Source organism: Suncus etruscus, chromosome 14, assembly GCF_024139225.1.
Source record: "Suncus etruscus isolate mSunEtr1 chromosome 14, mSunEtr1.pri.cur, whole genome shotgun sequence".
Taxonomy (NCBI): domain Eukaryota; kingdom Metazoa; phylum Chordata; class Mammalia; order Eulipotyphla; family Soricidae; genus Suncus; species Suncus etruscus.
In genome coordinates, this window is record NC_064861.1 from 91,078,790 (window position 1) to 91,105,766 (window position 26,977).

At 43.0% G+C, this 26,977-nt stretch overlaps 2 protein-coding genes and 1 non-coding gene across 3 annotated transcripts in view; 2 read left to right on the top strand and 1 right to left on the bottom strand.

Moving 5' to 3' along the window:
* Window positions 1-26,977, top strand: part of LOC126028593 (C5a anaphylatoxin chemotactic receptor 1-like) — a 334,324-nt gene that overhangs the window by 275,110 nt on the left and 32,237 nt on the right. The window lies entirely within an intron of this gene.
* On the bottom strand, window positions 2,285-2,414 carry LOC126029341 (small nucleolar RNA SNORA22). The gene has a single exon (XR_007502956.1). It is a non-coding gene; the product is annotated as a small nucleolar RNA SNORA22 (small nucleolar RNA).
* On the top strand, window positions 16,555-17,583 carry LOC126027528 (C5a anaphylatoxin chemotactic receptor 1-like). The gene has a single exon (XM_049786519.1). The coding sequence runs from the start codon at window positions 16,555-16,557 to the stop codon at window positions 17,581-17,583; it is 1,029 nt and encodes a 342-aa protein (XP_049642476.1).

Consider the following 26,977-nt stretch of genomic DNA (forward strand, 5'->3'; position numbering starts at 1 on the left):
ATTAGCTGTGTCATTAAGCTACTCAGGTAAGCTCCTTCTTCCTTCCTGATGTGTGCTTGCAAAGCTATAAATTTTCCTCTCAGTACTGCTTTTGCTGTGTCCCATAAGTTCTGATAGTTTGAATACACAATAATTCTTATCTGGAGAAAAGTATTAGAAATAATATGGGGAGATAAACCCGAGGAACAAGCAAAAAATGTTAAATTGGGAGCAAGTATAACCTTAAAAGATGAATTATCAACAAGAGTTTGCTTACAAATTTCAATAAGGGGAATAGGGGGAAGCATATTGGGTTCCAAAAGGCAAAGTTCAATTTTCACCACTTGTTTCAAAGTCATGCCATGGTGTTGAGGCACCATACCCCATCGCAGAAGGTTGGTATTATTGGTGAAGTGAGGCAGTTCGAAGGCAGCAATTACTTCATAGAATGGTGGGATGGGTGAATAGCAGATTCAACAGTGTTCAAAGCTGGTGCCGGAGAGCACCTGGGCAGAGGCGTTGACCATTTGCAGGATGAGGTCCGAGGTGGAAACCGGACCAACAGGTTTAATGGTTAATCTAGACATTAACAAGGCTAAAACATAATAATCATGATAATCAAGAAACATTTCAGTAATAATATGGGGAGAAAGTCCAGTGGAGCAAACAAAATAAGTGGAGTTTGGGGCTTCAATGAAGATGGAAGAGTTGTTAACCACAATGGTTTGATTGCAAATGTCCGATAGTTGAACAGGGGGGCACATATATGGTCCGAGTAAGCAAAGTCCCATGCCTGTGACCTGTCTTAAAGTTAAGGCTTGGTGCGACGGAGGTTGTTGGTGGCAGTGGGCATATCACAGGGGGCAATTCCTGCTGCCAGGCAGAGTATCAAATCCAGCATTCCCCTTAGGCAGAGTTAGTTAGAAACAGGTCCGGCAGGAATGGTGGGCTGAATGACTGGAACAGTGGGTGAGTAACACAGAGGTGGCAGGAGGGGTGACAGGCTTTTTTGAGGTGGATGAAGACAGCAGGAGGCTGCGGAGGTCTTCTGTCAGACTTCAGCATTTAAAAATTTTTATAATTAACAATCGCCAATTTTTAAAAAACTTTTAAACTGAACCTAAATAATTTTTCTTAAACTTCTTAGTTATTATCTTAAAGCTAGATAAGCAGCTTTATCTAGCCACATATTTATATTTTTATCGCCTTAACTTACACATAGCAGAAAAGCTGGGTGACTGCAAAGTCCAGAAATTCTCCAGGGAAAATTTATCCCCGATGGCCATTAAGAAATCTGGGGTTTACCATCCCCCACACCCTCTGCCATGTTCTTAGAAGGACAAAGCTAATTAATACATAATTTTTAACACATGATTTTTAGTTGCAAGATGCCAGTCTGTCAACTGACCAGACTGAACCAGGTTGAAAAAAATTTATTGAAATTTGAAAAATGGATAAGGCTTTGAAAATTGTATTATTATAAACTGTAGAGATAACAAATAAACAGACAAAACAAAACAACACTAAACACAACATTGTATACAAGTGGCCACTTTCATTCATCACAACACACACATAAACAGACAAAAGGATCGATCCAAAACTTATTTTAGAAAAATTGACAAGCGCTTTTAAATATTTAGCCAGCATGTTTGTAAGAAAAAAAAATTTTTTGTAGAAGAACTTAGTTTTTTGAAGTACTAAATGTAGATGGAGTGAAACTTTGCTGAAAATAAAAGTTTTAAGGTTTAGATTTAGCACAAAACATTTTTAAAACAATTCTAATTTGAAGTTTAAAACATTAAGTAAAATGGTTAATAAGCAGTTAAAATTTTTTAAGTAAAATGGTTAATGAGCACTGTAGAAGGAGTCTCCACTTTGAAGTATGATATCTGCTGTAAATGAATGGGTTTCCTTTAAATTAGTTTCACAGTAGAACAGTAAGACAGCTGCAATAATGTGTTAAAAATTATATGATTAAATACAATAGCATGAACTATGATTATTAAAGGTATGAAAAACTGACTTTAAAAAACAAACAACTGTTCCTACTTTGAAGACTTCAAGTAAATAATTTGTAAAAAATATTATATACCAAATTAACAAAATGTTTAGATCATTATAAAATATAGTTAAAGACATCTGATGCATTTCCATACCTAGAGCTTAAGACCAAAATTATTTTTGATACTTGTAGTTAAACTGACTATAAAATTTACTTTTATAATATTACTCATAAAATTAAATATATATATATTTATCAATACTAGATTTCTTCACTTTGACACAAATATACAGATTTGTATAATGTACTGACTTTCTGAATACACTTAAAAGAATAGTTCTTTCAATGCAGAGGTAAAGAACAACCATAGCTGTAGCAAAAAATTAAAACCAAGGGTACTATAAAGCACACCTGGGTGTTTACTGTGCAGTAAAATTAACTATATTATTTAAAAAGGCTAACCACATCATTTTTCACATAATTTTTAAATACCTTAAATATCAAAATAAATTTTCTAATAGAAATATAAAAGACTCAAATTCTAATACTTGTGTGTCATTTTAAATTTTAAAACACCAAAAAGTTTTTCTTTTACCAATAATCTGTTATTGCAAGTGACAGAATTATGACCTTGCTCTAAAATTTCTGAGAGGCATGAAAAAAGGGAGTTTATTGCTCTTATCTTCCTGTTGCTTTTTCTCCCTAGAGAATTTTTAACCCTTACAGACCTGAATTTAAAAGGTTTTCTAATTTCCAATGTTTTAATAATTACTTTACAACACCCAATGCACAAAACTTAATTACACAAATGCTTTTAGAAAAGGCACAGTTATGCCGCATAATTTAATACACAAACTTCACAATTATTTGAGGCCTCTAATGAGACGCAACAAAATTCTGACAATAATTCTTACTATATATTTCACATGAACAGTTCCTGAATCTTTTTAATTCTACCCCCACCACTCTCTGCCATATTTAGCAGTGCAATCAAACTTGTAACCACTAAGACACACACAGGCTAGCACTATTTCTGCTGAATACTTTTTCTCCAAAATTTTTGTCTGCATTCTGACTACACAGAAACTTACTGTCTCAAATACAGGTATAGAATATGCCACATATACATTACCTCTGCATAGATTGAAGGGCTTATTATAACATTTTTGAACACTTTTAAAACCTCATAATTTTACCAACTGTGGTCTTTATCTTAGAAAAACATTCTAGGGCTGCATTCCTACCCTAAGGGATAGGGGGTGGCTAGCTTATTAGGATCTTAAAGAAAATTAGACCTTGAGTGAGTTGGGGGTATATGGCTTCTTCCTAGAGCAGGGCCAGGACTTTATCTTTTTGTTTGTGCTGACCTAAGGTTTTGATATTCAAAACAAGAACTTTTAAGACCAGTAGGTACCTTGTTGTCACTGGCTTGTGACTTTTTTTTTCTCTTCACATGCATCTTTTAAAAACTGTATAAACTTATTTGCTGGATAATGAATATCAATTTTTTCCTTAAAGGAGGCACATGCCAAAGGCCAATTATTTGTATTTTGCATCAGCCAATTAATATGCTGTTTTATTTTGAGGTTGAATAGGATAATTAGGTTTATTTTCAAAATATTTTTTACAAAATTTATTACCTGTGCTACACATATTTGACAAAGTGTAAGGCTGCAAGGTGAAGCAGAGCCTTCCACTGATAACTCAGGAATGCTAGAGGCAAATCTTTTACAGTCAGCAGGGTGTAATGGTATAGAGAGAAAAAAAAGCAATCTTTTAAGATCAATTACTAATTTATTGGAATTAGAGGGAATGGCAACTGAGGAGGGGAGTCCGGGTTGCAAAAGCACCCATAGGGATCATGGTTTTATTAATTGCTTTGAGACTATGCAAGAGATGCCACTTTCCAGATTTCTTTTGAATAACAAAGATTGGGGTATTTCAAGGTGAATTGGAAGGCTTAAAGTGGGAGTGGCAGGGCCTGAGCTGGCTGTTCCCCAAGGCCGGCAGGAAGGAGGCTGAAAGAGTGGCTCAGGGCTGGCCCAAGCAAAATGTACTGAGTAAAGGGCGCATTAGGCCCAGAAGTTTTAACAGCAAAGTGCAGATATCTCAAGGTTTTATGGCTTAGCAGCTGATATTTTGTAATTATCCTACTCACTGGGCCCTTAGGATTATTTGTAGGCACCGCAGCAGTTTCTGTCTTACAGCACTCGGCCTCACCCTCATCAGCCTGTCCCTCTGAATTCTCAAGAGGGGGGCCTGGCCTTGGGATCGGGTGGGCAGAGGACAGACAACTTTAGATTTAGGAGGGCGGGGGAAAGCCTGAAGGGCAGAAACTTGTGAATTAAGAGAAGCAACCTGTTCTTGAAGGCTTAAAATTTGTTTAAGATCTTCAATTTGGCCAAGTAGTTTCTTTTCTATAGCTTTAAGGGGGGAGCGGCGAGAGGAGGGAATCTGCATGGTCATATTGTGCCGCCACGTCCTGTAGGGACTGAGTGTCCTGGGCATCTAGAATGTCCTCCTCTGGGGGGGCGCTGGCCACAGTGGGATAAAAGCCTTTGGAAGGTTTCAAATCTATGAGGCTGTCAGATTTAGGAGGGGCGCTACTGGCCCGGGACTGGCTGCAGGAGGCCATTTCTATGCTGGCCTCGGCTTTTTCAATAATTTCTTTCTTAAGGGAGCTTCCCCCAATTGAATTTAACTCTGCACCAGTAACAATTTCAATAAGGATGAACCAATAAAACTGCATAACTTTTTTATCCTTTTCTTTACCATGTTTGGTATAATATTGCATAATTTCATCACCAATTTGTTTCCAGGTACTTGTAGCTATATGGGGTCTAGTGACCACAAACCAAGGACAAATATCATGAACACATATAAAGAACTTAATGAAGTCCTTTTTCTTAACTTTAATTTTTCTTTCACCCAGAGCTTTCTTAAGATCTTTAATGAAAGCCTCCTCTTTTGATAAAGTAGTCCCCATTTTCTCCAGGGACAAATGAACGGCGGTGATAGTGATCACTGTTAGCTGACCTCCCTGCACCCTGCCCTTTATAGGGACTTACTGGTGTCTTACCGCGAGAGTCCGGACTCGCACCTTTGCCATTCGACCGAGTGATCCGTTTTTCGTGCCCTGAGTTGGGCACCACTCTGCGGCCCTCCAGGGACCTCAATCCCGATCCGCGGGAGAGGCTGGGGACCACAACAGTTATTCCCGAGTCACGAAGAAGATTTCGGCCTGATAGAAAAGAGGGGTTGGGAAGAAAAGGGAACTCAAGGCGAAAAGTTTCGATCAAGAGTCCGTTTAATATGGGAGGGGGCAAGCCTTTTATAGTCAAGCCAAACAAAGAGAAAGGGGCAAGGCATTCTTGGAATAATTGTAACTTTCCACAGGCACATCTTGTTTTTTCAAAATTAACAAGGTTGTACATCACGAGGCTGGCATTCATCAATCATGAGGCCCATACCGTATTAGAGCAACAAAGTATAAGATCTAATCTCTGCCTAGGCCCACCAGCCTCTATCTTTATGGGAACATCTTGGTGCCTGTGGTCGACTCCCCTAGTTCTGAGGTATGCAGTGACTTCCCTTTTCTTTAGGTCCAAGGGCAAAGGCCACATTTGCTAGCTGCTCAAGCTGGCAGCTCCTGCTAATTGTCACATAGGCACTTTACCCAGACTTTCAGAGACTCCATTTTGATTTTAGTAAAAAGGGCTTTTAGTTATGCCAGTCTCCAACACCCCCCACCAAAAAAAGAAGAGAAAGAAAGAAAGAAAGAAAGAAAGAAAGAAAGAAAGAAAGAAAGAAAGAAAGAAAGAAAGAAAAGAAAGAAAAAGAAAGAAAAAGAAAGAAGAAAGAAAGAAAGAAAAGAAAGAAAGAAAAGAAAGAAAGAAAGAAAGAAAGAAGAAAGAAAGAAAGAAAAAAGAAAGAAAGAAGAAAGAAAGAAGAAAGAAGAAAGAAAGAAGAAAGAAAGAAAGAAAGAAAGAAAAAGAAAGAAAGAAAGAAGAAAGAAAGAAAGAAAGAAAGAAAGAAAGAAAGAAAGAAAGAAAGAAAGAAAGAAAGAAAGAAAAAGAAAGAAAGAAAGAACGAAAGAAAGAAAGAAAGAAAGAAAGAAAGAAAAGAAAGAAAGAAAGAGAGAGAGAGAGAGAGAGAGAGAGAGAGAGAAAGAAAGAAAGAAAGAAAGAAAGAGAGAAAGAAAGAAAGAAAGAAAAGAAAGAAAAAGAAAGAAAGAAAGAGAAAGAAAGAAGAAAGAAAGAAACAAAGACAGAAAAGGAAACAAAGAAAGAAAGAAAAAGAAAGAAAGAAAGAGAAAGAAAGAAAGAAAAGAAAGAAGAGATTGAAAGAAAGAAAGAAAGAACGGAAGAAAGAAAGGAAAAGAAAAAATCTAACTCCATCAAAAATGGGGAGAAGAAATGAACAATTTCTCAAAGAAGAAATACAAATGGCGGGCCCGGAGAGATAGCACAGTGGCATTTGCCTTGCAAGCAGCTGATCCAGGACCTAAGGTGGTTGGTTCAAATCTCGGTGTCCCATATGATCCCCCGTGCCTGCCAGGAGCTATTTCTTTTTTTTTTTGGGCCACACCCGGTGACGCTCAGGGGTTACTCCTGGCTATGCGCTCAGAAGTCGCTCCTGGCTTGGGGGACCATATGGGACGCCGGGGAATCGAACCGCGGTCCGTCTCCTAGGCTAACGCAGGTAAGGCAGGCACCTTACCTCCAGCGCCACCGCCCGGCCCCCCCAGGAGCTATTTCTGAGCAGACAGCCAGGAGTAACTCCTGAGCACTGCCGGGTGTGGCCCAAAAACCAAAAAAAAAAAAAAAAAAAAGAAATACAAATGGCTATTATGAACATTTCTCCACACCACCAATCATCAGGGAGATGCAAATCAAAACAACAATGAAGTACTATCTCACGCTACAAAGACTGGGACACATCACAAAGAACAAGAATAATCAGTGCTGGTGGGGGTGTGGGCAGAAAGAAACTCTCATTCACTGCTGGTGGGAATGCCGTCTAGTCTAGCCTTTATGAAAAACAATATAGAAATTCCTCAAAAAACTGGAAATTGAGTTCCTATATGATCCAGCTATATCACTCCTAGGGATATTCCCTGGGAACACAAAAACAAAATACAAAAATACCTTCCTCCCATCTACCATATTTTCCAGCGTATAAGATGACTTTTGAAACAAACAAAAAAAATTCAACCGAAAATCGGGGGTCATCTTATACGCCGAGTATATCCCAAAAAATGTTTCAATATGCTGCTAAATGAAAATTGTCTGAATATAGCCACAAAACAAATTTTCCAACTCGATCCTGCACCAATCACTGCAAGGCTGCTCAGATCACCTCTCTAACTCAGCCAATCCAAGCAGGCTTTTGATGCATGCAAATTAGACAATATTCTGGACCAGAATCTACACTGTAAAAAGCCTGCTCAGATTAGCCAGAGTCAGAAAGGAAGTCAATTACAGTAGAACCTTTGAACCTTTGCTTGTTTTGATTGGCTCACTGTGGTACATACAATTGCAGCACAGGAACGTTCTGTCTGATACAGCGAATATAGGCCTAAACTTATGTTTTTGTTTTTGTTTTTGTTTTTTATTTTTGGGCCACACCCGGCGGTGTTCAGGGGTTACTCCTGGCTGTCTGCTCAGAAATAGCTCCTGGCAGGCATGGGGGACCATATGGGACACTGGGATTCGAACCAACCACCTTTGGTCCTGGATCGGCTGCAAACGCCACTGTGCTATCTATCCAGGCCCTAAACCTATGTTTTTAACTGCAAAATTAGGAGGTCGTCTTATACACCCAGTCGTCTTATACGCCGGAAAATATGGTATATTGTTTGCAGTGCTATTTACAATAGCCAGACTCTGGAAACAACCAAGATGCCCTTCAAGAGAGGAATGGCTAAAGAAACTGTGGTACATATACACAATGAATATTATGCAGCCATCAAGAGAGATGAAGTCATGAAATTTTCCTATACATGAATGTACATGGTATCTATTATGTTAAGTGAAATAAGTCAGAAGGTAAGAGAGACACAGAATCATCTCACTCATCTATAAGTTTTAAAAATAAAATACATTATTGTAATAATGCCCAGAGATGAGGCCCAAAACGACCAGCTCACGATAAGAAGCTTACCACAAATAATGGTGAGTGCATTTAGAGAAATAACTACACTAACAACTACCACGACAATGTTAATGAGTGAAGAGAAGTAGAATGCCTGTCCTGAATACAGGCAGGGGGTGGACAAAAAGGGAGATGGGTACATTCGTGGTGGGAATGTTGCACTGGTGAAGAGGGGTGTTCTTTTTATGACTGAAACCCAACTATAATCATGGTGCTTAAATAAGTAAAAATAATTTTAAAAAAATAGTGGCCAGAGAGATAGCATTGAGGTAGGGTGTTTGCCTGGCATGCAGAAGAATGGTGGTTCAAATTTCGGCATCCCATATGGTCCCCTGAGCCTGCCAGGAGCAATTTCTGAGTGTAGAGCCAGGAGTAACCTCTGAGCATTGCCGGATGTGACCCAAAATCCGATATATGTATATATAAATACCCTTGCAGTTTGGTTTGGTCAGGATGTAGAATTGGACTCTTGAAATTTTTACCAGGTATAAAAAAATCTGCATTTCTTTAGATATAGCTCACTACCTGCATTTTAATCTTTAAAAAATGAAACCTATCTCTTTAGAAACAGGAATTTGATAAAGAATTCCAGCTTCTGACTCATCCCCTAGTTTGCATCTGAGGCTGGCTTGTGAGGAACTGCTTTGAGATTTTAAAATTAACCTTCTCGGGCCCGGAGAGATAGCACAGCAGCGTTTGCCTTGCAAGCAGCTAATCCAGGACCAAAGGTGGTTGGTTCAAATCCCGGTGTCCCATATGGTCCCCCGTGCCTGCCAGGAGCTATTTCTGAGCAGACAGCCAGGAGTAACCTCTGAGCAACGCCGGGTGTGGCCCAAAAGAAAACCAAAAAAAAAAAAAAATTAACCTTCTCCTTTGTAACTCAGAACTCTTACTGCTTATTTCCCCTAGCCAGGTGAATTGTTTTGATATCAAACAAGGCTACTGTTCATGTTTCAGTGCACTAGAAAGTATCTGTGTGACTGGCAATTTACCTCTTATATACCTGTCCCAGACATTAAAGTTTGGAATGTGCTATTTCTTCACATACATCATGTGGCCTCTCATTTTCTTTGTATTTCACTGCCCGAGCATCCACTCTCCTTGATGGAACTCAAAGTTCTTCTCGAATGAACCAGACCCCAAAAACTAGTCCGCAGCAATGCCTCGTTTGGCCAGGAAAGGACTCCCATGAGTTTCAGCTGAAGCTGTAGCTGTGTGTTTGCCAATGACTGCTAGTTTTCAGGTAACCATCCAGAGGCAGCTGCGGTTCTCCAGCTTTCAAATCTCAACATTATTCCTTTTATGGGGGTGGGGGATGTAGGGTACCTATCTGAGACCCACCCATTTCTGGGAGGGGTCTTGGGAACCGGATAATAGGTGTGACCTTACCTGCAAGACCCGGCCCATTCCTGGGAGGGGTCTTGGAATAGGTAGATAAACCCGGAAGCCAGGGGATTAAAGGGCTTGGCCCTTTTCGGCCTGGCTGAGCTCGCTGGCTTTTGGGGTCTCTGTGTTCTGGTCTTGGACCAGCATGGAGCCCAAAGGGAAGATGGCTGAAAGGGTTAAGAGGCAGGGCTAGCCTAGAATGGCTGAATGCTTGAAAGGTTATGAGATAGGCCACACACATGTGGTGAATAGGGAATGAATAAAGCTGATGCTTCCTGAAGCCTGCCTGTGAGTGAGTCTTCTTTACGCCGTTCACCTGGGCCTGGAACCCGCTGGTTCATGGGGGTTGCTGAGCCACGTGGCCTGGGATGGCAGAGAAAGAAATCCATCGCCATCCACCACCATCCAGCCCCATCGTTAATTATTTCATGCTACAGGGGACACATCTGTGGTTGTGATCGTGATTTTCTTCCAACTCTGCACTGATCATTCCTGGTGAGACTTGAGGGACAGTATGGGCTCAAACCCACATTGGCTGGGTACAAGGCAAGTACCCTACTTGCTGTATTGCTTCTCACCTAAACTTATTTTGTTTGGGGGAGTACACACCTGGCTAGGTTCATGACTTACTCCTGGTTTTGTGTTCAGGGGTCACACCTGGTGACCTAGTGGGTCATTCCTGGTGGTGGTGGTGGTGGTAGCAGGAGATATCAGTTGTATGCTAGCTCTTGCACCTTGGATTGCTGTTTGTTTTGTTTTATTTTTGTTTATTTTTGTTTTATTTTGTTTTGTTTTAGAGCCACACCTGGCGTCACTCAGAGGTTTCTCCTGGCTCTGCATCCAGAAATCCTTCTTGTAGGCTCGGGGACCATATAGGATGCTGGGAATCAAACCTGGTTCTGTCCCAACCGTCAGCATACAAAGCAAATGCCCTATCACTGTGCTATCTCTCTGGGCCCCTTTGGTTATTTGTTTGTTTGTTTGTTTCTTGAAACACACTTTATATTTCTCAGGGTTACTCCTGGATCTGCACTATGAAATCATTCTAGGCAGGCTCAGGGGATCCTGTAAGATGCCAGGGACTGCATCCAGGTCAGCTGCTTGCAAGGCAAATGCCCTTCCTTTTGTATTATCACTCTGGCCCTGAGGATTTCTTCTTTATTTTTTTTTAAATAGGGCCCACACTTGGTGGCACTTAGGGGCCAAGTGGCACAGGATGAAACAGTGTCAGACAACCCTCAGTCACAGGACTCTCTTTCCTACCACAAATCTTTGAAGTTTAGCCAGGCAGGAAGGACTTCAGGAAGTCAGGGCTGAAACTCACCTCTGCCCCCTTTCTAAGAAAGGCTGGGGGTGACAAGCCTTGTGTTTCTGTGGTCAGGAAAGAGAATGAATGGGGTGGAGATCATGATCTCTGCTGCAGTGGAAAATCATGCAGCTAAAAAAGGAAGGGAGGAAGGGCTGACATAAATGTGGGCATCTGGAAACCTTTCAGGTGGAGGTGTCCAGCCTACATGATGTGGTCTAACCCATTGACCAAGCTTCCTAGAATAGTGCCTGGAGGAAAACCAAACAGATAAGAAACGATGCTAGAAGATTGAGCCATTTAGAGCACAGCAGGGACAGCACTGGCCTTGCTTGTGACGGAGCAGGGCCTGAACCCCTGACAACACAGGAGATATCATAGCAAGATGGGTATCAACATACCAGGGCCTGTAAGCTGAGCATTCAAGCTGGACACATTATTTATTTATTTATTTATTTATTTATTTATTTATTTATTGGGGGGGTGTCTTGGGTTACACCTGGAGGAGCTTAGGGGTTACTCCTGGCTCTACACTCAGAAATTATTTCAGGCAGGCTCAGGAGACCATATGGGATCCCAGGATAGAACCTAGGTTGACCCTGTGCAAGGCAACTGTCTTCCTAGCTGTACTATTGCTCTGGCCCCAGAGCACATGTCTTTTTTTTTTTTTTTACTAAGTTCTATTTCATGTTTACTATTGTTATATTTTTATTTAAGCACCATGATTACACACATGTTTGTCATTTGGTTTCAGTCAGAAAAAGTACACACCCAGGGCACTTTTGTGAGGGACTTTTTAATTTTGCTTAAGGGACCTATGGGATACTGTAGGGATCGAACCTATGTCAGCCATGTACAAGGCAAGAGCTATGCAGTTGCTCTGGCCCCAACAGGACTCTTGCTAAAAGGTTTCACACAACCCCCTCTGTCATTAGGAGTGGTTATTATTGTTATTAGGTTCCAGTGTTTTGGCTTGGGGCTACACTGGGTGTTGGTTGGGGGATCAGATGATGCTGTGGTACAACCCAAGGCTCCCACATGCAAAGCCTGTGCTCTGGGACTCTCCACATTTTCCCATCCTGCCCTTCAGTCCTCCTTTCTTCTGTCCCTGGAGGATTATGTTTGTGTCTGTCCATTTGTGCAGTCACGGCAGATAGCTAGAATCTCTCTTACACTGAACTCTCAGCTGTCACAATGCCTGACACTTCCTTATTTCCATCAAGATTTGTGTTGGAGAGAATCAGATATTTTTGGTAACTATCTAGAATTTTTTGTGAATTTCCCTATTTTAAAAAGTTTCCGAATTTTTCCGTTTGGCAGCCACACCCAAGTGTTCTCTGGGTTTACTCGTGACTCTGCATTCAGGGGTCACTTCATGTTGGAGGGGACCTGCCATGTTGGGGGGACCCTTTGGGATGCCAGGGTGTGAACCAGGGTGACTGCCTGAAAGCTAATGCCTACCAACTCTACTCTGGCTCCAGCCCCATGTTTTCCTAATTTTGTGTTGTTTTATAGTTTTGTTTTGGCTTTTTGGGGGTCACACCTGGCAGTGCTCAGGGTTTACTCCTAGCTCTGTGCTCAGAAGTCTCTCCTGACAGGCTTGGGGGACCATATGGGATGCTGAAATTCAAACTAGGGTTCACGTTCTGTGTTGACCATATACAAAGCAAATGCTTTACCACTTTGCTATTGCTCTGGATACATGATGTTTTGCAGTTTTATTTATGTGTTTGTTTATTTATTTAGGTTTCTGAGCCACAACCGGCAATGCTCATGGGCTGCTCCTGGCTCTGTTATCAGGAATCACTCCTGGCGGTGCTGGGGAACCATATGGAATTAGGGTGAGGGCAAGAGGGGAATCAAACTCTCCAGTGGCCTTAAAAGCCCCTTGGAACCCTGAGCTTTGCTGCTGTGGCTGCCCAGGGCCCTTGAAGGAGAGAGAGAAGGAGAAAGACAGTTTGGGGGGGGGGGAGGGTATCCGGCCTGACCAAGGGGCCCAGTCAAGATAAAGGGCATAGATTTCCAACCTCCTCCAGGGAGGGGGTGCAGGGGCTCACAGGGCACAAGGAAGGGACCTATGAGCACAGACCAATTAGGGTGCCCAGAGGAGGGGCTTTAAAAACTACAGCCCTCAGGCAGAAGGATCCCCAGAGACAGCGACCAGGAGACAGGAGACAGGACAGTGGAAAATGGTGGGTCCAGGAATGCATGCTTGGGGGGGGGGGGGCGCTTAATGGATCCTTCTCCTCTCTCTTTGTCTCTGTCTCTATCTGTCTGTTTTTTTCTCTCTGTCTCACCAGCTGTGCTCAGTCAGGACTGACTCCTGGCTCTGCAGTCAGGAATCACTCCTGGTAGGGCTCAGGTGACTCTATGGGATGCCGGGGATCAAACCCAGGTCAGCTACATGCAAGGCCAGCGCCTCCCCACTGTGCTATCTTTTGGGCTCAGCTCTCTTATTTCTGGGCTCTTTTTTTCTCCCCAGCCCCCTGCCCCAATTCTTCCTTCCTTCCTCTTTTCCCTGCCTGGCGTTATAAACTTCCCAACTCTGTACCCCCTAGCTGACCTCAGACCTTTTGTGGGGACTCGAGATCTCCCCCAGAAGAACTGCCTCCCTTCCTCAATCAGAGATCTGAGGTGCTCACTTGAGATGGGGGTCCAGAGCCATGGAAGTGGCAGTTGACACTGGGGTCCATAGAAAAAGACCAGCTGTGGCCCAAGAGCCAGCACAGCTAAGCAGGGAGCATACTTACCTTGCTCCAGCCAGAGCTGCAGGGTTCAATCCCGGCATCACCAAGGGTCCCCTGAGCTCAGAGCTAGGCATCAGCCCTGACACAGCCCATGGTGGTGGGGTGGCCCCCAAACCAACAAGGGTGAAATAGGACAGGCGAGTTAATAAGCTGGTAGGGGATGCTGGGATCCCTTCCAGCTTCTGCCTTGCTTCACCTGGTAAAAGAAATGGAGCCAGAACAGGGGATAGGGGTGGTGGATTATGTTACTTCCTTCCCCAGTAATGAAAGGTAGAACATGTGTGTGTTTCTGTGTTTGTGTTTGTATGTAATAGTGTATATTTTTGTGTAATTGTGTGTGTTTTTGCATGTATATGTTTGTGTTTCTGTGTGTTGGTGTGTATGTGATTGTGTGTATTTGTGCATGTATATGTGTATTTGTGTTTGTGTGTACTTGTGTTTGTCATGTGTATGTGAGCTTGTGTTTTTGTATGTGTGTGTTTGTGTGTATGTATGTGGCAGTGTGGTCACAGCTGGCTTTGATGTCTCTGTTTTCCTAAAAATGGTCCCAATCAGCATAGTTTTGAACCTCCTGTCAGTGCCAGCAGACACGGTTGTGGGCACAGATTTTGGGCAGTGGAACATTCCAGAAACAGAGGTTTGGCTGGGAACCCATGGGATGAGAAATCAGGCCTGGGGGCCATGTTGAAATTTCTTCCTGACTTCTCCCTCCTGTGTAATATCTGAAGATACTTTTGTCTCGGGCCCCAGCTCTCTTTGTGCTCCCCAGCAAGTGATCTTTCATGCGCATAAGGAAGGGTTGGGAAGAGAGTCAAGAGCTTGGGCAGATCTTGTATTGGGATCTCTGGGCTCAGTCCCTGGCTCCTTATACATCCAGCCACTGGATATGGACCAAACTGAAATATGGCACAAATCAACTCATTAAAAAAAAAAACAACTCCAAGAAATAGCTGCTTTCCACCCGCTTCCAGCTGAAGTCTGAGCTTCAAGCACTCTCAAAGCTAAAATCAGAAATGACCTTTCACTGTATTTTATTATTTTAGTTATTTTTGGCTCATTTTATTTTATTTATTTATTTATTTATTTGGTTTTTGGGTAACACCCGGCAGTGCTCAGGGGTTACTCCTGGCTGTCTGCTCAGAAATAGCTCCTGGCAGGCACAGGGGACCATATGGGACACCGGGATTCCAACCAACCACCTTTGGTCCGGGATCGGCCGTTTGCAAGGCAAACGCCGCTGTGCTATCTCTCCGGGCCCAGGCTCATTTTATTTTAATTTGTTTTTACTTTATTTAAAATTTAAATTTTTAATTTTAAGTAATTATTATTTTGTGGCCATACCTAGAGGCACTCGGGGTTACTCCTAGCTTTGTGCTCTAAAATCACTCCTGTCAGGCCCTGGGGATTTCATGAAGTGCTGGGGTCAAACCTGGGTCAGCCATGTGCAAGGTAGACACTCTCCCTGCTATAGTCCCACCCGCTTTAACTTTCTCCTTTGAAATTTCTCCTGATTCCAAAAAAATGGAGACAAGAGACCCCCATAAGTTTGCCACCCCATCCTCAAAACTTGCTCAGTCTGTCTACTTGCCTCTTTTTCTGTTCATCACTCGTTCTACAGTCACTGAGTCACATTTCTGACCCATATGCTTGCTGTGGGATCATCATAGGGGAGGATTGGGTGGGGGGCTTGTTAAAGGGTGTACCCTGGCGGTGGTAAGCTGTCTGGATTGAAATCCACCCTGATTGACACAGAAGGGTTCTACCACGTCCAGGTGCCTTGAAGGTCCCTGCAGACCTCCCCTGCACCTAGGTGTTCAAGGAACCAGAGTACTGAGCACCTCCCTCCCCCTACGCAGGCACGTACATGGATACTGCTCTGTGTATGCGTGCTTGTCACCCCCAACCTCAGGTTCCCAAGCTGGCTGATCCCACTCACTGCAGCATCAGTGAAGAAATGCTGATTTCTTCCCATTAAAAAAGATGTCGGCCCATTAAAAAACTGTATTTCATTTCGGGGTGCTGGACGGTCACACCTGTGGTGCTAAGGGGCCCCTGAGGTATTGGGCTAAACCCAGGACCCATCGATCTAAAGACCCCTTTGTGTTTTGTTTTGTTCTGTTTTTATTTGCATGTTTTTGTTTAGGGTCACACTCAGTGATGCTCAGAAGTTATTCCTGGCTTTGCACTTAGGATTCAATCACCCTTGCTTGGTGGGAGGTTCGGGGTCCCTATGGGATGCCTGGGAAATGGAAGCTAGGTTGACTACATGCAAGGCAAGTGCCCTCTCCTTTATACTATCTCTCCAGGGACCCCCTCATTTGTTCTAGAACTCTCAGCTGTCTCTTTCATCCCTCCACAGAAAACCATCTTCTTTCTTTTCCTCCCTCCCTCCCTCTCATCTTCCTTCCTTCCTTCCTTTCCCTTTTCTTCCTTCCTTCTTCAACACCAGCAGTATTCAGGGTTTCATCCTGACTATACTCCCTGGGATTACTCCAGTTATAGCTCTAGGGGCACACTGGATTACATGAGCCATATACAAAGCAAGCACCCTCCCCACAGCACAAACCCTCTAGCAGGGGTCTCAAACTCAATTTACCTGGGGGCTGCAGGAGGCAAAGTCAGGGTGATCCTTGAGTGCAAAGTCAGTAGTAAGCCTTGAACATTGGGGGGTGTGACCCAACAACTAAAACAAAACAAAACAAAAAAAGATTTCTCTAGGGCAGGGCCACAAAATGTTGTACAGAGGGCCACAAATGACCTGCGGGCCATGAGTTTGAGACCCCTTCGAGTCTAGCCCTAAGACCCAGTGACTTTCATTTTTTCCTTATGTGACCCGATACCCCAGCTGGCCCTGCTGTGTGCACCCTCATTCCCTGGGGCATCTCCAAAGCTCTGGCTTCCTCTCCCCAGATCTGACCCTCATCTTTCATCTCCCCTGCCTCTTTCATGGCCCCCAGGACTTTAAATATACCACCGAAATGGACTACAGTGCCTACGACAATGTAACTATGGATGGGCCAGTGGATGGCCCACAACCCCCACTGAGTCTCAAGGCCCATGAGGTGGCTGCTGTGGTCATCTTCATGATGGTCTTCGTGGTAGGTGTGCCAGGCAACATACTTGTACTGTGGGTGACTGGCTCAGAGGCCTGTCGAGCCATTAATGCCATATGGTTTCTTAACCTGGCCTTGGCCGACCTCCTCTCCTGCCTGGCACTGCCCATCATCATTGCAACCACCCTCTTGCATGGCAACTGGCCTTTAGGTGAAGTGGCCTGTCGAATCCTGCCCTCACTCAACCTCTTCAACCTCTCTGCCAGCATCCTGCTCCTCGCCACCATCAGCGCCGATCGCCTCCTCATTGTCCTCAAACCTCTCTGGTGCCAGAACTACTGTGTGGCCTGGCTGGCCTGGCTGGCCAGTGGTGTGGCCTGGATCCTGGCTCTGGTGCTCACTATACCGTCCTTCATGTACCGACAAGTACACAAGGATACTTTTTCAATGAAGGGCTCATGTGGTGTGGACTATGGACCGGATGGGGAGCAGGTCAAGCATGCTGTCAATGTCACACGCTTTGTCTTGTGTTTCCTGGTGCCTCTGGTCACGCTGAGCGTCTGCTACACTTTCCTCCTCCTTCAGACTTGGCGCCGGCCAGCCACACGCTCCACCAAAACCCTGAAGGTGGTGGTGGCCGTGGTGACCAGCTTCTTTGTCCTCTGGCTGCCCTACCAGGTTTCTGGCTTGGTTTTGATCCTGCTCTCCAAACAGTCACCCAGATTCAAGCTCACTTTGTCTCTGGATGTGCTCTGGTTGGCCCTGGCTTATGTCAACTGCTGTATCAACCCCATTATCTATATGGCTGCTGCCCAAGGCCCCCACATCCAGGTCCTCAAATCTCTGCCTGCCCGTCTACACCAATTGCTGACCGAAGATTCGAACATGAAGAACAAGTTTCACTCACTGCCCATGGTGAATATTGAAGTCCAGAAGGGCAAGACCCAGGTGTGAGCATCCCACGGCCCACTGCCCAGTGTCCTGCTCCTTGCTTGGACAAGAAGATCCACAGTTTCAGATGCCTTGGCCTTTCCTGCTCCTGTTCTTTCTTTTTCCTTTATCTCCTTTATTTCTCCTTTTCCTCCTCTTCCTCTTCCTCCTTCCTCTTCTCCTCTTTCTTTTCCTCTCCCTCCTCATTCCTCCTTTCCTTTTCTTTCTCTCCTTCCTCCTCCCTCCTCTTTTCCCTCCTCCTCTTATTCCTTCATTTTCTTTGTTTTAGACCACATATGAGAGTGCTTAGGGATTATTATTGGGTCTACTCTCAAAATCACTTCTGGCAGGCTCCATGGACCATATGGGATGCCAGGCAAAAATCCCGCATCTGTCCCGGGCAATTTGCATGCAAAGCAAGTGCCTTTCCTGCTGTGATATTACACCAGCCACATTCTGTCACAGCTCTTTCGGTTCAGACAATTCAGGAAATTCTCGGGGTTCCCAGGAAAGTGGGTCCAGAATTCGAAGAGAAAAAAAAGGTACACTCAATTGTTGGTGTGAATCTGAATTGAAACTTATCACTTGGCTGAAGGAATTTGGACAAATTATCCAGGATTTGAAACTCATCAATTAGGGCCTGGAGAAATAGCACAGCGGTGTTTGCCTTGCAAGCAGCCGATCCAAGACCAAAGGTGGTTGGTTCGAATCCCGGTGTCCCATATGGTCCCCCGTGCCTGCCAGGAGCTATTTCTGAGCAGACAGCCAGGAGTAACCCCTGAGTACCGCCGGGCGTGACCCAAAAACAAAAAAGAAAAAAAAAAAAAAGAAACTCATCAATTAGCTGTATTGGTTAGTTATGGTTGGAATCAGATTGGTGGTTATAATTCTTGGCGCCGCTTGTTTTCCCCTTCTTATCAGATTGATTTTCTTGACAGCTCAGGAGCTTAAAGCTGAGATTGAAACTCTCCTTCTAGAAAAGAAAAAGAAAAACGGGGAATACAACTACTACAGTTTAAACAAAGTTAAAATCAGAAGGTCTGCTGATCTCCCCCCCATGTGGATGGCTGAGAAAAGACCTCAAAGAGAGGTCGCTTCCTTGATGAGGAACCTATTTCTCAAGCTTAGTAATAGTTGCAAACATTTATTTGGCCTAACAGAATCTCCCTGCTGATGTGCTAAATATGTATATATTTGAACATTTACCTCCAGATGACAACATTAGTACATGCAAATATGGCCTTGATTAAATATCTCTTTACCTGGGAAAATCATCATCAAGAGAAACAAAAATATCTTTGTAATCCTCAAAATTCATGTAGTCTTTTCAAAGATGTTCTGTATCTTTAAGCAGTCTGCTCACTCAAATGAATGGAGCCCTTCATAGGAACACCGGGAAAACTCGCCAATCTTTGAAGTTATATCAGAATTGACACCCAGAATCCTGCCTGAGAGGAAAAAGCTTTTGTAAGAACCAAGATTCCCCCTCTAATGCATGATAAGGAACTCTAGACTAAGACAAGCCCAAACCCTAGTTTCCCACTCCTCGCTGAAGGCAGACAGAGTTAACTCAGAAATAAAACCAAGTTGATGTACTCAAGAAATAAGGAACTAAGGGTTGAGTGAGCTTGGAAAAAGGCTTCCTTAACAACCAAGAGATTGAATGAGAGTAACCCTTGACATCCAGGGTCTGAGTCATAGGATCCCCTTAACAACCAGGTATATCCCTAGACAATCAGAGAAATCGCTGATTAAGACATTTAACAATAAAATGATTATATTGTTACTGCTTGTCATTTTTCTTTTTTTTTATTTTGGGCCATACTCAGTGATGCTCAGGGGTTACTCCTGACTATGCACTCAGAAATTGCTCCTGGCAATTTCCTGGACTGTCAGGAATCGAACCCAGGTCCATCCTAGGTCAGCCAAGTGCAAAGCAAATGCTCTATCGTCGTGCTTTTGCTCCAGCCCCATACTGCTTGTGATTTCTATATAAACTGCTTGACTAGTTGACTCGGAGTCCTTGCCGAGGACTTGTTAACTAGATCTCGGTTGACCAATTAACCTCCCTTTTGCACCTTGCATTATCAGAAGTCATCTTTGACTCCCAGAGCCGGGTGTCATTTCAAACTCTAACACTTTGAGATGGTTTTTGTTTTTTTTGTTTGTTTGTTTGTTTGTTTTTGCCCTTTGAGCCCAGAAAAATCTCTGACTCAACTCCCTTCTGTCTTTTAATGGAGCTTATAATGTAGAAAGTTTGTAATCCACAATAAAATGCCCCTGAATTGTTGATTGTGAAGAAACTTATAGATCAAACAGTATGTACTGATTAGGTTTTTGCTAACAAGAAATTACAATTTTTTTAACCTTGCAGGAAAGCAGATGTAGGCGGTCTCTCATATGTAAAATTTATATTTAAATGCTTCTCTGTAACATTAAATAAAGACACATAATTCAGATTCATCCCCACAACTAAGTGTGGCTTTATTTTTTTCACCAAACCCTGCACTCACCTTCCTGAAAACCCCTAGAATTCCCTTGTCTGGACAAAGATGGCCATGACACTATCCTCCTCCTTTTCTTTCTCCTCCTTATCCTTCTCTTCTCCTTCTCCTTTTCCTTCTCCTCCTCTTCCTCCACCTCCTTCTCTTCATCTTCCACCTCTTCCTTCTCCCCTTCCATTTCCTTCCTCTCCTTTCCTTTATCCTCCTTCCCACACCCGGTGGTACTCAGAGATTACTCCTGACAGTGTTTAGGAAACTCTGTGGAATGCCAGAGATCAAACCCTGGTCAGATGCATGCAAAGAAAGTACTGTATTTTCCGGCATATAAGACGACCAGGCGTATAAGACTACCTCCTAATTTTACAATTAAAGCATAGGTTTAGGCCTATATTCGTTGTATAAGACAGAACTTTCCTGTTCTGTCACTGTATGTACCACAGTGAGCCAAGCACAATAAGCAAAAGTTCAAAGGTTATACTGTAATAGGCTTCCCCTCTGGCTCTGGCCAAACTGAGCAGACTTTTTACAGTGTAGATTTGGGTATGGAACACTGTCTAATTTGCATGCATAAAAAAGCCTGCTTGGATTGGCTAAGTTAGAGAGGCGGTCTGAGCAGCCTTGCAGTGATTGGTGCAGGATCAAGTTGGAAAATTCATTTCATGGCAATATCCAGATGATTTTCGTTTAGCAGCATATCGAAACGTTTTTTGCGATTATACTCAGCATTTTTCGGGATTATACTCGGCGTATAAGACAACCACGATTTTCAGTTGACTTTTTTTTTTCGTTTCGTTTCGTTTTCTCCGGTGGGGCCGGAGAGATAGCATGGAGGTAAGGCCTTTCATCCAGGAGGTCATCGGTTCAAATCCCGGCATCCCATATGGTCCCCTGTGCCTGCCAGGAGCAATTTCTGAGCACGGAGCCAGGAAAAACCCCTGAGCACTGCCTGGTGTGACCCAAAAACCACAAAAAAAAAGTCATCTGGAGGGTACCGGAGAATATGGTACCCTCCCTGTTGAACTATCTCTCCAATCCTGGTTTCTTCTTTTTTATAATTCAGGAAGGCAAGAAATTATACATCTCAGCTCTCCAGAATGAAATGGTTTCTTTTCTTCTTCTTCTTCTTCTTCTTCTTCTTCTTCTTCTTCTTCTTCTTCTTCTTCTTCTTCTTCTTCTTCTTCCTTCTTTATTCTTCTTTTCTTCTTCTTTTCTTCTTCTTCTTTCTTCTTTTCTTCTTCTTTCTTCTTCTTTTCTTCTTCTTCTTTCTTCTTCTTCTTTCTTCTTCTTCTTTCTTCTTCTTCTTCTTCTTTCTTCTTCTTTCTTCTTTCTTCTTCTTCTTCTTCTTTCTTCTTCTTCTTTCTTCTTCTTTCTTCTTCTTCTTCTTCTCTTCTTCTTCTTCTTCTTCTTCTTCTTCTTCTTCTTCTTCTTCTTCTTCTTCTTTTCTTCTTCTTCACGGGGTTATACCTGGTTGTGCTCAGGAGTAATTCCTGGTTCAGTGCTTAGGAATTACTCCTGACAGTGCTCAGGAGATCATCTGATATGATGGGGATAGAGCCTGGGTCAGTGTCCTTCCCATCGTATTGTCACTCTGGCCCCCAAACATTAGAACTTTATAAATCAACCAAAAAACAAAAACAGGAGCCTTTGAATGGCACCTCCCATGTCCATCCCTATTCCTCTCTGAGGTTGCCTGGGTGCTGGACGTTGACATCAAAAGGAAGAGCTGAAGATTCCAGGTCTTTGGTCCCTTGCCTGCCCCTCCCCCACCCAGACTGCTCCCACTCTCATTGCTGCAACTTAGTTCTTTCTAGAATGTTCTGGATTAAGAGTATGGCAAGGTTGGAAAGGTGCTCATGGTGGTGGTAGATGAAAAAGGAACTGGGGGATTCTGAGGAGCTTGTCCAGATGTTAACATTGAAGGTTGTGGATTGGAACTAACCGAGTTGCAAGTCAATGTGATGTCACAACCATCATCAAGGAAAAATGTTCTGTCCATGGGATCATGTGGTGGTGTGTGCATGTCTACACATGTATATGCATGTGTGTTTTGCCACACCTGAAAATCATAGAGGTTACTACTGGCTTAGGAATCACTCACTCTTGGTGGAGCTGAGGGGACTTTATGAAATGCCAGGATCAAACCCAGACCAGCTGCAGGCAATGGCCAATTGCAATCTTGCTGTACAGTTCCTTCAGCCCCATGAGTTCACCTTTTGGTTTTATAATATGACAAATCAAAGCAATATGGGTGCCCTGAGTCCTAAAAGTAAAACACAATTCAGTTGGAAATATCTTTATAGCTTGCAAACATTTCCATGTCATGTTGTGGGGAGAGGGGCAAGTGTGTGGTTGGGGGAGAAAAGTTCAGCCCTTCAATGCTGGGCCGAGATAAATCCTTTGACACTTTCAGAAGAAAAGAGAGGTTGAAAGATGACAGGACTTGTGGCCAGAGAGATGGCGCAGGAGATCTGGGATAAATTCCCAGCATCCCATAGGATCCCCAAGCCCTGCCAGGAGTGATTCATGGGCACAAAGAGTGTATGTGGAGCAAGTGTGGGGCTCCAGGTCCGACCACTGCTACCTTGTGGTCCCCAAGATGCCTTTGAATCTTCGTTGGAACTCCTGAGTATCACCACAAACAGACCCTGCAAAAATCAAAAGCTAAAGAGGGACCAGAGTTCTGGAGCACAGTTTTGTGTGTGGAAACCCCAGATCTTGTCCCCAGAACAGCTTTAGCTCACCAAATAACTGCCAGGATGGTTCAACTGATCACTGCTAGAATCACTGCAATATTTCTGAGACATTATCACAGTAATCTACAATACTGTTTTAATTATAAAATATAAAGACAAAAGTCCTAGTGTTGGATGAGGTCTTTCTCTGCTCTGTGCCTTTCTTCCACCAATGGGTCTGGACAAGGGTAGTAGAGGCACAATAATTCAGTCATTTAAATTTTCATAGGAGACAGCTAGGTTTATTCTATGGCCCTATCTGCCATATGCTTTCATATGCCAAGCCTTTTATGGCAGCCACTTGTCTGCTTCTTCTTTGGTTATCTGCCTGTTATTTTCTCTGCTCCACTTAAACCATGTGTTTCTCATCTCTTTTTCTCCGGAGCTCTCTGTCTCCTTTTCTACCATTCTCCGTGCTTCCTTGCTGCCCCCTTCCCCCCACCCAAGAAAAAAATCTTTTATATTTTTTATTCCAAATTACAGACCCCCTTTGTGTGTGTGTGTGGGTCTGACCATCCAAGTAAAATTAATATAGGTAAGTGTGGGTCTGACCATCCAAGTAAAATTAACGTAGGTAATTGGGGGAGGAGTTCCTTATATTTTACCTTTTTTTTCTTTGGAGTTACAAAACAAAATAAAACAAAAATGAGAAGTTACAAATCTTTTTTGTTCTTCTGCTCTCCTTTGCCAGAGGCAGGAACTCCATACTATAAATTAAAGTATCAAAGTTTAAATTGTATGCAATTCTTTTCAAAAACAATCAACCCTTTTGATGTCTTATACAGAGCACAAAAATTTTCCTAGACTTCTCTGCGCATAAATATTAGAACTTTTCTGCAAATACACTTATAGTTTGAAATTCTTAGCATCATTTCACCAAGCACTATTAATAAGTCTAGAACATCCAGGGTTTTTTTTTTTTTCATAAACTTCTCCAAACAAAATCACAAGATCATTATTAAAGATAATACAGTTTGAAAATAGGCTGCTACATAAGATACTTAATAAAACATTTTAGCAATTGGAAGACATTCACTAGGATAGCTGAGAACTTTTAAAACTCTAATATGCATTTCCCCAGAATTGTGCAAACTAATATATTAAACCACTAAAGTTAGATACAAAATTTTCTATATGCAGTGGGGCTTAAGAACAAAACAGTGGGGCCGGAGAGATAGCACAGCGGCGTTTGCCTTGCAAGCAGCTGATCCGGGACCTAAGATGGTTGGTTCAAATCCCGGTGCCCATGTGGTCCCCCGTGCCTGCCAGGAGCTATTTCTGAGCAGATAGCCAGGAATAAAACCCTGAGCACCGCCTGGTGTGGCCTAAAAACAAAACAAACAAACAAAAAGAACTAAACAGTCAGATCCATACAGATAAATACATCTTAACCAATAAGACAATGCCTGATGCAAATAGGGTCAAGAAATTTAACCTAAACCAAAGTCAACATGCAGGAAGTCCTGGAAAACAGATTCTCCTCCACTGGTCTTCAGCTGGTCTTGGATCCTCACACCTGGCTAGCTAGGTTCACGGTGCTGTGCTCAAGGGTCACTCCTGGGGTGATAGGAGATATCAATTCTATACAAGACAAGTACTGAACTGCTGTGCTATCCCTTGAATCATTGGCTGCTTTTTATTTTGTTTTATTTTTTTTATCTGTTTTGTTTTTATTTGGGGCAACACTTGGCGTCACTCAGGGATTTCTCCTGGCTCTGCACCTATAAATCTTTCTTACAGGTTCGTGGAACCATATAGAATGCCAGGGATTGAACCTGGGTCGTCAGCATGGCAAGGCAAAAGCCCTGCCACTGTGCTATCTCTCTGGGCCCCTTTGATTTTTTTGTTTGTTGGTTTTTTTGAGACACACTTGGCAAATTCTCAGGGTTCCTCCTGGCTCTGTACTCCAAACTTCTCTTGTTCCTTCTGCAAAACTTTGAAGTTTAGGGGCCGGAGAGATAGCACAGTGGATGGGTGTTTGCTTGCAAGGAGCTAAATCTCCCATTCCTGCCAGGAGCAATTTCTGAGCACAGAGCCAAGAGTGCTCTTGAGTGCTGCAGTGTGTGACCCCTCTCAAAAAACTTTGAAGTACTTTAGGAATTTAAGGCTACAAATCATCTCTATTTTCTTTCTAAGGAATGTTAGTGGAGTCTGGGACTCCAAAATGAGTATCTGGTGAGATGCAGGCCTGGAAGGAAATATCGATGCAGGAAATAATCTACACAGTGAAGAGGTACAAGAATGGGTTCAGGAAATTCAGCACTCAAGCAAGGAATTCAACCACCCAAACTTTCTGCTCTTAAGAAGGAATGCAGCTTAGTGGAAGAAGACCAAAGAATGAGCCTCTGCCTTCCTCAGACCCCTGCTTTAATGGATAACTCTACCCCTTCCCCAATCCATATGCTAATCTCACCTGGATGGTCAGACATACCCACAGCTGGAAGGGGTCTCTGCTTGGTAATTAAGGGGTCGCCTGGAAGGGGAAAGTGAGACAGCAGAAGCAAGAAGGGTGCTTGGAGGACAGTGAAAAGAGGCTGCAAGAATATCTTAGCTGAGAAGCCATGTGGAGAAATGCACATGGCAGTTAGGGCCTTGAAATAAATCTGAATATCTCCTGAAACTTCAACTGACTGCCTGTGGAATTATTTTGCTGCTACTACAGTTCTCCAGATCCACTGGCTAAGGAGCTACAGGTGCTGTGCCAAGAAAGGTCCCACACCAACTCTAGGACTCATTAATTTATATTTTAACAACAGTCAAGAATCAGGCCCGACCCTAGGGTGGGAGAGGAATGCCAAATAAAAAATAATCCAATATCTCATCACCAAATCACACCCTAAGGTGGGGTACAAATATTGATTAGGGTAAGACCAGTAACCCAATATCTCCCCCTAATTGACTTTTCAGAAAACAAAATAATACACATTTCATGATTCTAAGGTTACAACATATGTTTCTAAAGATAAAGGTTGGCAATATTTTGCATATGCGCAGCAAAAGTTGGGAAAACATAATAAAAAAATCGTTTGGCCTAAAAATAGGGTATCCCTACCCATGAAGCATCCTGCTTAGCGCCATCTGCAGGCTCCAGGCACAGTAATTTGTCTAACCCCATAGTCTTTTTCAAGGTCCCAGGAAAGGTTCTCCTCAAACACAGCAGGAGCCATAAGGTGACCTTGAACCTCACATACTTTATAGAAGTGTCCTGTTAGAAGGGGATCTGTCCCATCCCTCTTCAGGGCTGGGAGAGGCTCCAATTTTCAGAACCTTTCTAAATATAGAAAGAAGAGACCAGACTATGGCCAGTTGGTGCAGATCCAGGATCTGTACTGATAGAAGGTCAATTTCTGGTGTAGGCGTAGAGAACCATGCTGGACCCCAAGGTTCAGTGATAAATGGCTGATGTCCAAGTCAAGTCACTAAGGCAAATGGAAGGCCCTCTGTAGTAGGAAGTTATTGAGTCTTCATCCCTAATAAATAATAACTCTTCTTAGTTTCTAATATTTTTCTATTTTAATGCACCTATGCAAAAAAAAACGGTTCCATAGGATACTTTTGTGGCCTTTTATGGCCTAGTTCCATAAAAAGCACCAAAATTTTATTTATACTATCTCTACTATTTTCTAAGAATTTCTACTAGCATATCTAAATAAAAAAGGAAAAGAATATTACACCATAGGGCATATACATATTATAGAGATTTGCTTAAAAATTGTAAAAAGAAGTTATACATATCCTCTAAGTCTTTTGAGAAAGTCTGAGTAGAGTAGATAAATTCTAGATCCCAAATGCCATCTGCAACTCAGTCTTGTGGAGTCTGGAAATATGGCTCACAGCATTCACAGATCAGGAAATGTTCGAGAATTTGAAGATTCTCAATAGCTGAAACCAATTGTGAGCAAGAGTCTATAGTGAACTGAAGTCATAGAAATTGACCTCCAAGAACACATAAGCAACAGTGGTGTGTTTGCCTTCTTCTTTGAGGATGACTTGCAGTTCAAAGACTCAAGCCACAGCAGCCAGAGTGATGGCATAGAACAGGACACCTTCATGTATGATAAACCACGAAGAGGATCACGAGCAGTTCGCACACCAATGCTGCTCCCTCAGTCCCATTTTCCATGCAGTGAGCGGTATGCAGCAAGTTCAGCAGGGTTGATTTATTTTTCTTTTTTATTTTTT